The sequence below is a fragment of the Dreissena polymorpha genome, chromosome 14, assembly GCF_020536995.1.
Source record: "Dreissena polymorpha isolate Duluth1 chromosome 14, UMN_Dpol_1.0, whole genome shotgun sequence".
In the NCBI taxonomy this organism is placed as follows: Eukaryota; Metazoa; Mollusca; class Bivalvia; order Myida; family Dreissenidae; genus Dreissena; species Dreissena polymorpha.
Window position 1 is genome coordinate 32,935,690 of NC_068368.1, and position 16,856 is coordinate 32,952,545.

General features: G+C 34.4%; 1 protein-coding gene across 2 annotated transcripts; it reads right to left on the minus strand.

Annotated features, from left to right (window-relative positions):
* Positions 1-1,876: 1,876 nt before the first annotated feature.
* LOC127858783 (uncharacterized) lies at positions 1,877-10,502 on the minus strand. Of its 2 annotated transcripts, none has more exons than XM_052396063.1 (6): positions 10,139-10,502; positions 8,082-8,260; positions 7,256-7,385; positions 6,496-6,678; positions 5,552-5,719; positions 1,877-4,665 (listed from the first exon to the last, which is right to left on the minus strand). In XM_052396063.1, the coding sequence occupies exons 1-6, from the start codon at positions 10,236-10,238 to the stop codon at positions 3,668-3,670; spliced, it is 1,758 nt and encodes a 585-aa protein (XP_052252023.1). In that variant the 5' UTR covers positions 10,239-10,502; the 3' UTR covers positions 1,877-3,667. The 2 variants fall into 2 exon arrangements, with proteins under 2 accessions (XP_052252023.1, XP_052252024.1); XM_052396064.1 differs by lacking the exon at positions 10,139-10,502 and adding an exon at positions 8,354-8,637.
* Between the last annotated feature and the right edge of the window lie 6,354 nt (positions 10,503-16,856).

Sequence of the window (16,856 nt, forward strand, 5' to 3'; positions counted from 1 at the left end):
AAAACTGTGCCGAGATATTTAAAGGAATCAACCAATTCTATCTTTGTGTTATAAATAGATAGATCAATAGTACGCGACCTTCCGTTTTTGAATATCATTGCTTTTGTCTTGGAGACATTTATTTTTAAGCCCCATAAGTTACAATAATTCTCGACTTCTTTTTACATAAGTTGTAGACATTCTGGTGATTTGGCAAACAATATCATGTCTTCAGCGTATAATATTAGAAATAGCCTTATATTTTCTAAGGTTATAATTCCGGGTCTGTCTTAAGTTATATTGTCAATCAAATCATTGAGAAAAAAAACATTGCTAATAGAGGAGAGCTCGGGTCTCCTTGTTTTACGCCGGAGTTATAACTAAAGGAGGGAGACAACTCTGCACTAAATTTTACACACAGCTTGACCGTAATGTACATAGCTTTCAGGGACTCGAAAATGATTACTCACTTTTTCCTTCATCAATGGTCTATGCGGTCAAAAAGTTGTTGAAAATCCATAAAGACGCAATACAATTTTTCTTTTTCACTTAACATTTTTGTTATAATTGATTGCAAAATAAAAACACAGTCGGATAGTGATTTTCCTTTTTGGAATCCAATTTGATTCGCGGTGATTTTTTTATTGTAATTGGACCATTCTTTTAACCTTTTCAATAGTATTTGGGAATACATTTTTGCAATGATGTTGGTAAGTGTTATTCCTCTATAATTTTTTTCATCGTTTGCATCCCCTTGCTTATATATCGGAGTGATAATTCCCTTTCTCCATTCCTGTGGATATTCATGCGTTTTGAATACACGATTGTACATATGTTTAAGAAAATGTGTTATTATATCGGCAGTGTGTTTAAATAGCTCTGATTGGAGCTGATCAGGACCGGGGCTTTTGTTGTTATTTTGCTGATTTATAGCTTTTTTTATCTCAATCTCAGAAATATCAGAATCTAATAAGTGTTCGCTTATAGTTTAACTCGAACCGTCACTTATGGGAGTGTGATTTTCATTTTTATTATCGAATAATGATTTGAAATGTTCAAAAAGATCATTCGCATGTAAAGATTTCGTATCAAGGTCTCCTTTCTTGTTTTTACTTTTGACTGTTTTCCAAAATTTACGTGGGTTTAATTATGTCATTTTATCCAAGCGCTGTCCTTCTTTGTACCTGTAAGCAAACAATGCTTTTATCTTACTTTTATTATATTTTGTTCTTGCTTTGATAAACGAGATCCTGTTTTCCGCTGATCTGTTACGGTTATAATTACTCATTTTTGTTTTAAAGTCATTTTTGTCCTTGGCACATTGTTCGTTAAACCATGGTTTGTTAGTTTTGCGGGTTATGTTACAACTAGTTTTAGGCATCTGTTTATATATACCGAATACGAACATTGCTACAGATGATATTGTTTGTGTGAATATGTTTGTAATATCTGAAATATCATCGTTGCTCGCCGGTGAGATGACCGGTTGCAAATGTTCTAATTTGAGGGATAACTCTTGTCGGAACCAATCAACCTTATCGATGTCCAACGCAATATATGGCTCGTTCCACTTGTGTGTGGGTGGTTCAGGGTATGTTTTTAATATAATGCCTTTAATAGTAAACGATAAACAAGCATGGTCTGAAAATTCATTGTGTTCATTAATTGAAAAGTTTTCGATCAGCTGAAACGTTTCGTATTTTAGTAAAAGATAGTCAACTACACTTGCATCCCTTGAGTTACAAAAAGTGAACTCTCCTGTTTTATCGTTACCTAAGCGTCCATTGGCTATAACAAATCCCGTAGCACGACATAACTGTAACAATTGTTTACCATACGCATCAATGACTGGGTCTTTACTACTACGCCTTATATATTATGTTTACAAACAAATGGCTGGTTCTCATCTAGATATTTGTCGAACAAAATATAATCACATTCATTAGATGTTCTACTGTTCATGTCGCCTGTGATAAATACATATCCTAAATTATCATACTTTAAAATAAAAGATTTTAAATATTCAAAAAAATCGAAGTCATCGGTTTCTGCTCGAAAACATTTTTCTACATTTGGTGACCTATATACATGGCCCAAATATACATCTGTGTTGTGATAAAAAAAAACATTTTTATCTAATTTGATCCAGAGCAATCCATTTATATTTTTTTCAACAATACGAATTTTATCTTTAAGATAGTTTTTATAGTAAAGAGGAATACATCCACTACATCTTCCTAACCTTTTCTGCTTTGATTTTTGTCCAAAGATATGTTCACTTGTATAGCCATGGATATCTAAATTTAGGCAAGCGTCACTTCCTATCCAGGTTTCACATAGGAACACAATATCAAACGAGTTTATGTAATTAATAAACTCCTCGTCCCCTAACTTCCGTTTTAGACCATTCACGTTCCATGCAGCGATGTTAAGGGACTGATCTTGACCCTCCTATTGGTTAGCCGATCGCTCCTGGTTTCCAGCTTTGTAGATCTGGCCATTTATCTGTAGATCTTTCCCAACGAACCTCGCGTCTTTTCTGGAGTTTTTTGCTTGGCGCATGACGTCATACAGCGGCTTTCGGGCTTCTCGAACTTCCTTCGGTAGCTGCACACCAATGCCGATGTTCTGTTGCTTCAGGGTTTGTTGCTTTTCGACCCTCAAAAGATAATTTCCGGACCATCTCCCTTTGTTTATTATAATGAAATTTTACAATAACCGGACGTGGTTCCCCTCCGCGGCTTTGCTGCGTTGGGCGTTGAGCACCGTTGTTTTGCAGTTCTCGCGCGTACCTGGCAATGCTTCCGGGAGGCCATTAAATACCAGATTATCTTTCATGGTTTTCAGTTCGAGGTCTATGAGCTTGTTCTCTGTCTTGGATTTCTCATTGCTTAATGTTTTCACCTTAGTGTCAAGTGAGTTACATACATCATTGAAAGTTTTTATCCGCTTTGTGACCTCTTTCAGCGCTGTGGATGTATCCTCGTATTGTGCAGTTATAAACGTGGCAGCGTGTTCCGTGTCTAAAATTGTAGTTCTAGGACAATTTGACGAATATCTTCTTCTTGTTTCTCAACACGATAATCGAACCATTGAAAGTACGAAATGCCTAATAAAATAGTTGTTTTGCTTTGGTGAATACATATAGAGAAAATTATGTGAGTTTGGATAAAGAGCAAGTTTATCGTGCGAGGCTTAGAACCGATGTAGCGCGAGGCTTGCCTTGTTTTTGTGTACACATGAAGTTTCGGACGTTCTAATACATTTTGATTTGCATTGAAAGTTTGGTTAATTAATTCATTACATTCGCAATAGTAAAGTAGACAATTATAACAGTTATGCCATTAAATGGTATAATACGCAACATGTACAAAAACAATATGTTGGATTAAACGACTTTTACAGGGTCTAAACTAAATACGCCAATCGTAAACAAAACAGTATTGTAATATTATTTATAACGGACATTATGGTACGACAAAATTTAAAAAGCAAACGAGCACAGTTCCATCTTTTACATTTTAAAGTAATAGTTTTCCTGTATCGTTTTATAAGTTCTATCAAAGAAAACGGTCGCAACTCCTACATACAAGTTTGCTGTAAATTTCATAACGAATAGTAACAACCTTACATGGTTTTATGTGTTTCTTGGTTTTACAAGCGACACACAAATTGTAACTGTAATTGTCTACCTCGGCAAATGCCCTTCTTTTGCAAACTTTAAAATTCTCACAGCTTCAAGTACCGTCATACCAAATTCTTTTTCAAAATTGTCTTTAGACAGTTCAGCCAAGAGCGCGCCGTCAATCATGTCCTCTCGAAATATCGACTCGTATTTTTCCAGCCGCAGTACTTTAAGATAACCACACACGTCGTTAATTGACAGTTTCTTCACATCAATGCTGTCATAAACTGTTGGTAAATGTTCTTTTACGCGGCCAGACGTTTCAGTCAAATGAAGAGTGTGGCTTTGCTGACCTGGTTTTGAAGAACATATTTGCTTGCGTTCCTTGGCGTCCTTCGGTTCACGTCGGAAAGGAAGAATGCTAGTCCTCGGAAGGTCATTTGAGGAGATGGCCAACTTGTGTTCTGTAGATGCCAGCGTCTGCAAGGGAGTCCTCGGTAGGCGCTCGGGCAAATGAGGGCTTTCCTGTGTCTTTGGAATCTCCGGTGGCGACCGACGGGGCTTGATCCCGACAGGCGATTGGACCCTAACGGTTGGGACCGGAGCCGGACTTTTATTTGGTTGCTGAGATGCACGGGCTTCTGGTCCCGTTGATTTAAGGTTTTCATGTGCTTGCCCGAGAGACTGTGCAGTTACCGATGCTACTAGGTCTTTGTTCTGATTATGAACTTGAGTTACATTAGCAGGTTTCTGTGGCTGCACTTCCAGCGCTTTGTGTGATTGTAGAGACATGTCATGGGCATCACGAATTCCAAACGTTGCCAATCTTGGCTGGTGATGATCTGCGATTTCGTGATATAACCCGGACTCGCGTTTCATTCCAATTTCTTCGTACTTGATATCTTCATGTTGGGCCTCGTCTTTATGTATGTTGCTTGAGTTGTCAATGGGGTTCAAGCGACGATGTTGGAACACCGAAGCGATGTTTGAGTAAAGTCTTGGTTCCACGTAGGAGTAAACGGTGTCTGAATGCACCGCTGTTGCGTCGTATTGGGCAATGCCTGGAGTAAAGAAGTACTCTAGTGACAACACATTTAGATTTCTGTTCATTTCAATTAGGATTTTCTGTTGTATCAGAATAAAATAATAAATCCGTTGAAGCAAGCGAAATGCTTATCTAGTAATTCACGATGAAAACGATGCATAATTGTTGCTATTGGAAACTGTTAACTTATTGTCTATAATGCAGTATCCAAACTTGACTTCTCGCTCTCTTGTAGATTCGTCTTTATTGCTTTTGCTGTTACCATTTTAATATAGATTATGAAATAGATTCTTAATGTTGTAATAACAAAATGTGTCCTCCTAGACCTTTTCATGTATTGATACTTTATTTAACAACTTGTGAAATTCAATACTGATCACATGTCATATCTATATATATGTTACTATGTTTTGATCATGTATACACATGGACGGTTTCTCTATTGTATATATTGAATAAACAATATATATCTTGAAATGTATCAGTGATCATCACAAAATAAACATGTGTTTAATATCGTAAATATTGATGTAACATGTCCCGGTGTTTATTATAAAAATATCACGTGTAAACGTGCATGAATATATATATATATATATATATATATATATATATATATATATATATATATATATATATATATATATACATATCAAGATATTTCAAAAGATACCATGATAGTGTTTCTCTAATCTTTCAATGCATTTTTATTAATTGTATATATTTCGGAACTGTTTTGCGACGTAGTGTTTTGGGTAACTTTTTGACCTATTCGGCAATTTCTCTGATTTATATTTAATTTAAAACCAGTGAACCTTAATATACTTAATACTTCACCAAACTGCTATGTATGTCTTATATATCATATTTTTCAAGTGTCAAAAGGCTTTGATTTTACAAACCTTGATTCCCGTACTCTTGTTCATAATTCAAGTAAGAACTAAAACGCGCCAACTCCTCCAGGTAACCTCGCCATTTCTGTTGAGTTGTGTTCTTGAGGCCAGTTACGCGGGTCATGCGCAATTGAGACAGATACAGTGGTACGTGCACCACTTCCGGTCCCATAACACCTGCGGTATTAAATATATAGTGTCTAGACCCATACGAGGGATAAAGGAGATACAATATATAAAAAGAAACCGTCCCGATTTATCGTTTATCGCATTATGCGACGTCTCATCTGGGTCTACGCTGTTTGCCAAGGCCTTTTTTCGACGCTAGGCATAAATGGGTAATAAACATAAGGCCAATGTTTGCTTTTCGTATGTGAAACAGGTCTCAATATGTTCATCGCCGTTAAAGTGAGACTGCAAGATTTTTTATATGTGTTAAATTGTAATTTATCGATAAAATATGTTACAATAATACACAACAGGCAAGAAAAATATACATTAAAGACGAATTTCTTTAAAATGCAACAATGACAAATTTGTCAGGTGCCGATTGTGACGAAGATATTTCGTACATATTTACCTTCAATAACCGAAGCATTTATCTTTTTATTAGGATCGGAGTTAGTGTTCGTGTGTCTTATGAATATATATCGTTTCAGGAAATTAAAATGATCCGTAAAACTTAATCTAGATTCACATCGTACATGCATGATATACATGCTGGCAAATTTGACTGACAGTACAGACATTTTCGATTTCAGAATTAAATATATGGCTTATTTCGCATTGTTCGAAACATGTTCTTCTTAACTTTTATTTTAATTCATATTGAAATATATGTATTATAAGTTGTTTACACATTTTATATAAATTCACCAATATTTGAAAAAATCGTGCAGTGTCACTTTAAACCCTTGTTCCAAATAAAGATACTTTTCGTAAAAATAACCTACCGTCCATAATGAAATTTCCCAGGAGGTACATCTCATCGAAAGATTTCTGAAGCTGCAGTTTTGGGATGTGGTTCGTGTTTATGGTCTGACCTCCCACGCTGATGGTTCTGTCCTTGGGAAACTGCACGTTACACGGTAGGCTATATCCGTCTAGGACCTCTTTTATCGTCTGGTCCTTGCTCACTGTGAGATAATTTTATATTTGATAAATGAAATTAGTTTATCACTCACATGCAATTTAATGTTGAAATAATAGAGACGTTTACGTGTTAGATAAGACAAACAAGAGTGATAGGTTAAAAATTGTTGCACGACCAGTGTTGATAGTTTACTTTATCCAACGTGGTGTTGAGTAATATGGTAACAAAGATGGTTTTAGAAATGTGCACTAAATTACAACATTTCTGTGTTGTTATGAGAAAAGACGAGATAACAATCCAGCACCCTGCAATTTGCTCTAAACTTTTCTCTTCATTAAGATTATGTACATGTGCACGTTTTATATGATAAAAGTGTGTAAAAGATGAGCATAACGATGCAGATTTGTTAATTCTATGAATTAAAGTTTCCCTTTCGCTGATAGAAGTGTTCATTATTTTATGTTTTAAATAGGCGTTCTATTAAAACGTAGTGGCTATGAACTAACATTTCTCTCCGAATAGATTTTTAGAGTTGAATAGTTGTTTATATCTAAGAATAAATTGAAAAAATGTAATTGATAGAAAAAACGGTTGTGCGAAGTTCAAATAAACCAACATACATTTGTTTTTCTTCACGACGCAGACTTTCTCAGGGTAGGTCAGCGGTATGCTAATAAGTTTAGAATGATCTCCCATATCGGCCCTAGCGACCACGCGTCGTTGCCTGGATACCGTTTGGATACGGATTATCTGTGTAACAAAGCGCAATAATATGTAAATCCTGTTTTGTTATGAAGACCCTTAACTAGAATTTGTTAGACTTTTTCCATATTTCACTGTTCTTGTTATAGTGCAATTTCAATCAATTTACTCATTGAATATTCAGATATGCAAATACTATTATTTATCTACAAATGTTCATTTTAAAATCACTAAAATACGTGCCATTTAATGTAAAATGATTCTAAACATGTTCATTTGCATTTACTACATGAGTAACAAAGTTAAATATATCGATTCGTTGCTTTTCATGCGAAAACATTTGTATCAATGACATGCATTGGCCAGGACTAATAATGTAGGTATTTTTATATTATGGTTCGGTAACAGTTCCTACGCTTGGTATAACATAATATGGTCATTATTCCTCGCACATACAAAATAATTAAATAAACACGTAAAATATATCTATTTTGAGAAATAATATAAGTGCAACAACGACAAAACAATCAGCTGTTGTGCTAGGTATACTGATGAAATCGAAAATTATGTAAAGAGAAGTGAGAATGTTTAGGAATCATCTCAATACTTTCTTAACTAGTTAGTCTCGAAATCAGTAAATATTACTACAGTTTATTGCAATAATGATACAATACAAACGATGCAGTAAATGACATCTGCTATTTCCACCAGGTTCTATGTTTTACAACTGGTACTAAAACTCACCATCTCTCTATCGAAAGTGTCCTCCACGATGTCTCCGAAGAATCCCTGACTAATCATGACCACCTGTGGCAGCTCATGAACGAAGCGCTCGTAGAACTCGGCCACGGTGTAATCGGTATTCTCCACATCAAAATCCATTGTTTTAACGAAACGTTTGGGCTCCTGAACACCACTTGGACCTACAGCGACATGAAATTTAAACTAAGAACAGTTTAAACGGGTTTTGTTATACATTTCGTGTTATTTTTATCACTTTCACAACTGCTACATACCATTCATTCACTGTAACTGGAAGGAAAGTGTTTTCAATGAACGTATGAGTTCAGACGAATGATTTTTGTTATGCTCCTTTATGATAAAAACGGTTATTCCTTTTGATTATTTGTGGTTCAAAGCCGGTTTAAGGGCAAAACAACCTCACACTTCACAAAGCTGAAAAAACAATAAGAATTTGGCAATTTCATTTCCACGATTTATTCACTCGGTCGTAAATATTGGAATGTTAGCATAATGTGTATAAATCCATTTTTGACATAAGCTTGAACACGCAGTATTAAATGACACTGAAATTGAAGATAACATTTCGTCTTTAATCACTTCCTTGTTCCGTCTTTTATTATGTAAATGCGGTTCGTTGAGTACAGGGTAAGTTTTTAGCTTAACTCGCTTTTGATTTATAATTTGAGTTATTGTAGAAGTTTTATTAAAAATGGTTAAATCAATTTGCATTTATTTTAGTAAGACATTTTATCGTACATTGGTAATGTGTCAATATTTCGATGCATGACTGTTTTTAACGATGTTTTACTATTGCTAAGATCTAACAATTATAATAGCTTATGCAAGGTTCTTAAATATTGTTAACAAAAAGGGATTCAGCTGATACTTGCACTAATTTCATTTATTTGTGCTTAAATGTTAGTAATGTGTTTTTTCAAAAAACTTTTTTTGTTGTGTATTTTAGCTTTGAGTAATTAAGATGTAACTTTATGGAATAATTATTAATATGTTTTGCTTTTTGAATTTGAATTACGTTGCTGATAGAGATTTCTATTTATCTACACTTGTCTTTATTATTTTTTGTATTCTTAGTATAGTATTTGATCAAGCCAACACTTATCTGGTTTAAAAATACCAATACTTTGGATTGATCGTCGATGACCTCACTAATATTCATTTATTGTTTTTACTATGTTGTTTATATTTTCCTGTATCACATAAGCAATTGATCTTTTGCATTCAATTAAAGGCTGCTGGAGAGGAACGCACTTTCTCTCTTTATTATGTCTGAACAGTTGCATTGTTCCTCGACCACATCAATCACACACCGGCATGGAATACGTTTTACGTTTACACCGCCACTGAATCAAAACCAATGGTTTCTATGCAAACTCTTTAAAAGTTGTATAAAGTCTAATGACCTATAGATTTTTTATCAATCCATGCACTGCTCATTTTCGATTTCAATTTTGAACTTATAATTCTAATTGAATTGCGACTATTCTTTAGTATGCACTATATAGCTCTTGATTTCAGCTTTTAATCAGGCGTTTTAATGAGACGAGACTTAGTGACAATCCATTTGTCAAATGCGATGCTAACGGCATGTCATATTTTATTATTTTATATTGTGCTGATTTATCCTACAATTTAAATTCATGAACATATGCCGCTCGTTCGACATATTTTAAAGGTATAACAACTACAATGCCTTCTTTGATCCTCCCAGCACAATTCCTATAAATAAATTGTTATGTATTGCCATCCTGCTGTTGTCACAATTTAGCAACCGTTATACATACTAATCAAAAGGCATATGCAAAGAGCAAACGTTGCAGTAAACGATTCATAAAACAGCTTATACATTTTAAAATATTAATACGATATTTTCTTTGGTAAATACTTAGTGAATGGGTGTGTTTGGCTAGACTTTCCTTACAAAGAGTATTTAAATATTATTATTTTTAGTCCAATTGTTTTGTTCATCAGAAACAGTGTACAGAAAATTATACTCAAATATAATGAAACGTTATACAATATAACATAGGAATGGTCACCTGGTTTAGATTCTGGCTTAGGAAACATTACGTTAACAATGCCTTGGTGTGACATCATCACACTTCTCATAGTAATGTCCAAATCGGAATTCGTATCCATAATTACGACGACGACAAAAAAACTGTATAATCTTGCAACAGCATTTAAGTTGTACGTCCGGTCTAATCCCACACAGTAACACACACCTTACTGAAATACGAGTGTTTAATACTTAACCGGTCAATAATATAGAGATTTAGGAAATGCACATACACCTTCAACTAAACATATTTAAATTAAATAAACGCATGCAGCGTAGTTTATATAAAGAAATAAATGGTAAGTACGGCTGACAGTGTTTTACTTATCTTACCGGATATAACCCGTGAGATAGATATTATCTATTGAGGACAGGTATAGCAAATAACTAAAACGTTTATCTTACTAAACGTACCTGAGTATAAATAACCTCTTAACTAGGTTCATGAACACAATTATTTATATCTCTCTTAAATGTGAGATAATGATCAATACAGTGTGTTATCCATGTTACAATTCATTGTACACATGTTACGCTCAGTATTTGCTAAAATTCATTCAATATAAACGCGATATAGGAATGAATTGTAAAACGCAAAATATCGCTCAAACTGTCTTAATTTACATTATTTTAACACATACCGATGTTTATTTTAAGAATCGCTCCTCTTGAACGTTTTACTTATTAATTATTACATTATGCTGCGTGCCAGAAAACCATTCGATATACTTGTCCTCTAACTCGAGTGTGAATACCCAGTTTCCCTCACGGGTCGTCTTATGCCAATTATTGGGAGGATATACATTGTAAGTTAGGCCCGTTACGCTTTCGGTATTTAATATAGCAATTATTACTTAACACAACACCAGTACACGTTTGTATTAACTTGCAAAAAGAATCTCTTATATGTAACATAACTTTGTTATTGAATGATATAAAGCGTACAGATCTCCTTCGCAATTCTTAATAAAAGCTTTTGCTCGCTGAGATATGCTCCGCTTCACGGAAAAAACTTCTTTCTGGGCTAGAATAAATACACCAATCAGTGGTTTTGTAATAAATACGACAGAGTTTTCTATGGTGTCGTATATTCCAATAGACCCAATTTATCGGACGTTGAGTTTCAACATGTGACCAATATTATCGACTTATTTTACTGGATAACTAAAATGTAATATCGTTTACAACTGATGAATCCAGCAGAAGATATGTACATATATACATACAATAGACATAGATGAGTTTAAGCTTGCTCTTATAACATGTTAATTTGAAGATATGCTTTTCACCATAAACATAAAGTTTGTCTGTTTAATTGACAGCTTATGGGCGATAAGTTATTGACCATAATTATACATCTTATCTGTCTAATTGAAAGCCTTATATTGAACATGCCTAGTGGAAGATATGCTATAAATAGTAAACAACTTCATCATGCTCCTTCTCCGGAAACATGCTTGTAACCTTGGCCCGATGGGTAGAGAGCAGGCCTTGACGAGCCGGATCAACACTTAGGCTGTTGGCCATGTTCTTGTCAACAATGTGATTTTTTTTTGCATAGCAAATTACAATATTTATGTAGTGTGAGTACTAATTATCTCGGTGCTTCTTTTAAAGGGTACATAAGCACATTTCTATGCTTTTTTACCTTTACCATTAGTCCTTTACTTATCTTAACCATCGGAACAAACGTGTATTTATGTTTTTGTTTCTGACATTTATATTTTAAATACATATGTGCCTATGTTGGTGTCTAGAGAACATTTGATTGGTATTTTATACAAGCGTGTGATGTATTTGTATCAACGTTAGACTTGGATGGTACTTTGTATACTCTAAACGTATCATTCCAAATTTGCAAAACGAAGAAATATTAAATTGATCGTTAGGTCACGTAAAACGCAGAATATGAATACATATATTATCCATAAATATAATTTGTTATATCCTCTATTACCTACTTTCTACACTCTTTACGACGTCTATTTCGATTCATTTTCAGGAATAAAAAAAACAACACTGTTTGCAACACATCACATTGCAGCAAATACATGTTAACATCTCTTTTTAAAGGCATTTCAATACTTTATATGAATACATCCTGTCCACTTCGTTGATATCGTTCATATTGAATGATATATACATCACACAGTGACACCATACACATTACTTCTCATTGATACCTTGATAATTAGCAACGTTACCTTCACAACTATCTTTTCCAACTATTAGTTTACGTTTCATTATGTTTTGACTCAATCTGATGTGCACCAATGGCTGTTTTTCAGTTCATAAACGATTTCAGACGATCCGTCAAACGAATCAACAAGTTGTGTTTGACTATATTTACATGTATGAGTGCTGTTTCATAATACACATTGTATTTATTTACTTACAGTACAATATAACGGATAACGGTAAGTGTCCTGAAACATTTTAACAATTACAGTTTTTTCCAGAAGAGTTTATGTCCGAATGCGTCAGAAGTATAATGTGCATTTACTAAGGCTGTGCATGTTGTTTGCGCGCATGAATAGCTGTTGTAGGTTTGTTTAAATTTAAATTGTTTTGGACCATACCACATAAAGGCAAGCCCCTCTGCTTGGATGGCTTACCATACTGCAGGTTAAATCGACGATTGTTCTACTTGTTCGTTGTCTTTTGAACATTTGTATTAACCACTTAACGCTTGATTGCTAGATATGTATAGTTTTTAATAACCAAAAGTTTCCTCTCTGTTATTCATTCCACTGTAGGTGAGTGTCTAAAATTATGGTCCAAATTATATTTAAGACCGAACAATCTCAATAATTCACGACATTTATTAAGGAGAGACGCAGAACATTTCTAACAATGTATTGTTTTACCTATTCCTTAAACTTTAGTAACACTTTCTATTCAGTAACATGTTATTACAATTTGAAAATAAACATTTATAATCGTAAACGTCTGATAATCAGTTATTCAATAAATAAACATCGTTTTCAGCTACGTTTCGTCTTTTATTTTTCGAATGCAGATCATGCTCAGAGGCGTGGCTCAATTTAGAGCTACCATAGCATAATCCTGATTGAAGTGTAACATTTGTCAATGTAAATACTGCATAAATAAAGATGGGTCTACAACAGAGTAACCGTAAGTAATTGTATTATTGAAAACATATACAATCAGCACTTTGATGTGTGGCCGTTATGTCCCGTTTTTCGATTATAAACCTTAAATCACAGCTTTGAACAAGTTAAACGTATTTGATTCGTGAAATATAATAGCTAAAACATGCGAATGAAGAAAACGCCGGTGGATACTCATTTATGAATTTGTTTTTAAATAATTATACAAAACACAGTTATTATGCGTATAACAATACATATAATTGAGCATACGTACATGGATGAAAATCAGTACCTGGCACTGTATAAATCTCCTGAGTACTTAGGGCTTATTCAACAGGCAAGTCAATGAACGCACCTAAGATGGCTATTAAACATGACATAATTGACGATGCTGTTCCAGCATCGTCTAAGTTACTATACCATACAAACAATCTTTACAATGACGACCATGTAAAAGACAAAGTCAGTCCGATTGAGATAACTCGATTTTTCTTATCGTAATACCTCGCAGCGAGGTCGGTTTACAGTCAAAACGGCACCAGGTCAAAAAGGCCCCAAGTCAAAACGACCATGTTTGATTATTTAACATGTATATCGTCTTATAAATACAATATTAAACAAAGTTCTTTGTTACAAATTGGGGCCGTTTTGACCAACTTAAAAACTGTCTTTGGGGACGTTTTGACCAAAGTGGGGCCGTTTAAACACGTTTTGACTAGGGGCCGTTTTGACCTGGGGCCTTTTTGACTTGCTCCCTAATAAATATGACCGACATTGTTCCTGACAGATTGGGTCGTTTAAAGATGAAGCAATTTGCTATCTTGAAACAGAAAGATTCAAAAAGGTGTTATTGTTGTTCATGTTAATGTGACTTGAGTTAATGATAAACGTCAACTAATGCATGGCAGTGTTGATATGTATGAAGAAAACGATTCCTGGAAATCGAATGTCAAGCAGCTTGAAAATGTTGACCACTGACACTGTCAGGAATAACGTTTACAACGCGTGTCACTTACAAAATGTAATATTGTTGGTCAGCAGTAAAAGGGGATAAAGTTGATTTATGCTTGTGTGATGACTTTCATACCCAGTAGAGATAATACATGTATTTGGTATTATTAACATTTGGATGAAGAATGTATTCAAGTGCTTGTGTATTTGACATCTGTATATGATTGTGTTGTTGAATAACATAAAGATAATGTTGTCAATTTATAGAAAAAACTTTGAAAAGGCTTATTGAAGCCAAGTAGATAAGAAAATACCAAATATTTTTATTTTAATAAATATAAATGGTTAAAATTATTCATACACAATTTGCAATGATGCATAATTTTCTTCGACTGAAACTTTTTGAAGTTCTTATGTCTGCCTGAATAAAACTTCTAGGCAAATATCAACTTTAAAGGAACAATGGTGTTATCTTTTCAGTGTTATGCTGATTACCTGTGCAGGAGGAAAATGACACCAGACAGATTATGGACTCAAATTCAACCCAGAAACAAGCTAGGAATTTGCAGTCACTGAGTGTTCTTGTTTACAGTCATGTGTTCAATGCTGCAACAACATAAATATTATAGCTGTCTCTAGACTAAACCTAATGCATCTTAAAATGATCGTTGAATGTGACGGTCTCAAGAACATTTTCATAATGAATAAATATGACGGTTAGCTCAGGGTCACCAATATCAAGCGTCTTTTGGAGACACTTATTCCATCCTGTAGAAGTTTTTCAAAAAACTACCAGGATAATCATGTACATGTATTTGCTTTGTTTGTCATAATAAGTGTAATGTAATCACTAGTATTACTTCTCATTGATAAATTGATAAATCTTTTTTCCTTTAAACGTGTATGATTGAATGATAAAAGGTGCCTTGTTACTTAATTTTTAATGTTCTTATTTCCCTGAAACATTTTCAAGTCTTATTTATAGAAGAACGCATTTCACGTGCAATTTCAAACTAGGTTAGCAAATCTAACTGCACTGATAAGATTACATGTCACACATGATATAAGAGATGAATATATGTTAAAATGTTTATGAGTTTATTATAGGCATTTCCGCTTTTTTATCTTTTTAAGAAATTTTTTAAACATTTAGCTCATCTTTATGCTCACATATAAAAATCTCAAATTCAGTATGGCGTTTCTGGAAAAAGGGGGTACCCTTGATTATAAAGCAGGAACTTTGCGTTTTCACTGGTGACCCCCATTTGTTTCTTTATTTTTCATTCAAGCATATATCCATCCTCTTCAAAAGCATCGTCACACCAGTACTGTCAGTACTTTGATTTATGGAAATAGTTGTGGCACATCATACCGAGAATGTTACATTTTATCTTTAGTATCAGAATATTGTTTGCCGTTTGTTGCATTCATATCGAAAAATTGTTCGATAATGTTCAGCCCGCGTTTAGTGACGATGATGTTTTGTGACATAATGGTGTAATTATTATGTGTGTGGATAACTTATTATTTCCTATTACAGTGTAAATTCAAAATGTTTACATAATAGTGATCTTAAAGTGTGGCAGCAAAAGATAGTCAAGGTATGGCAATTGCTTGATTTAAAGGAGTCCCCCCCCCCATGTTTATAATACATACATACTCGCATGCCTCACTCCTTCTACATTTTGCGTTAGATTTTTGTTTTAAAAAAGTTACACAATAATCATATATACAAGAGCTCAAGCATGTATTTCAAACTGTGTATACAATTGCTTGAAGAACTATTGCTATTTGTTTGAAAGAACACATGTAAGCTTCTGTACGCAACCCCTCTTTTATTTCGCGTTCACGTGTCATTTATCGTTTAAAAGATAGTTATTTCTCATCAAATATGGTTGATTGATCGCGCTTTTTTGGAGTTATCGGTCTATGTTTAAGGGCTAATAGACACATTAAAATGGAGGATTGCACGATGGGCTTTCTTCTCTACCCTGTGAAACTTCCGCAAGCCGCAGAATCGCCATAAAAATAAAACAGACATGAAAAATGACGGTTCGTCAGCTGGATTTCGAAAAACGCCAAGCAGTTAAAGCCAGTGTATACAGGAAGCCGTAAGACCGGCGGCCATCTTCTTCAACAGTACCACAGCCACTATCGGCTCATAGATTTCCGAACCATCAACGCGACCCATATAGATGAGAAAGTTGAACATCATACAAATCAGCAAATTAAGATGGATGTGTTCTTGGGCAAAGCGAAATACTTTCTCCTGCTTTTGAGGCATGACCAAGAGGATGCTGCGCACTTGAGGAGAGTCCTGATGCTTTACAAGGGTTCCAGAAGGCGCTCATCTGTTGGGAAGCGCACGAACCACGGATCAAGATAGATTCTGCCCATGCACACGAGTAAAAAATCAACATAAACCTAATAAAGAACTACGCCCCGACGAACGACAGAGAAGAGGACAATGACAATTATTTTTACAATAGACTAGCAACCAACGTACAAGACTGACCAACATTAGCTGGTTTAAAGAAATGGTGCTTTGTAATAAAACATAGTCTACAATACATGCTTTTTCTTTGCATTATATCTTTAACATCACAATCGTCATACCCTCGAATAGTTATTATC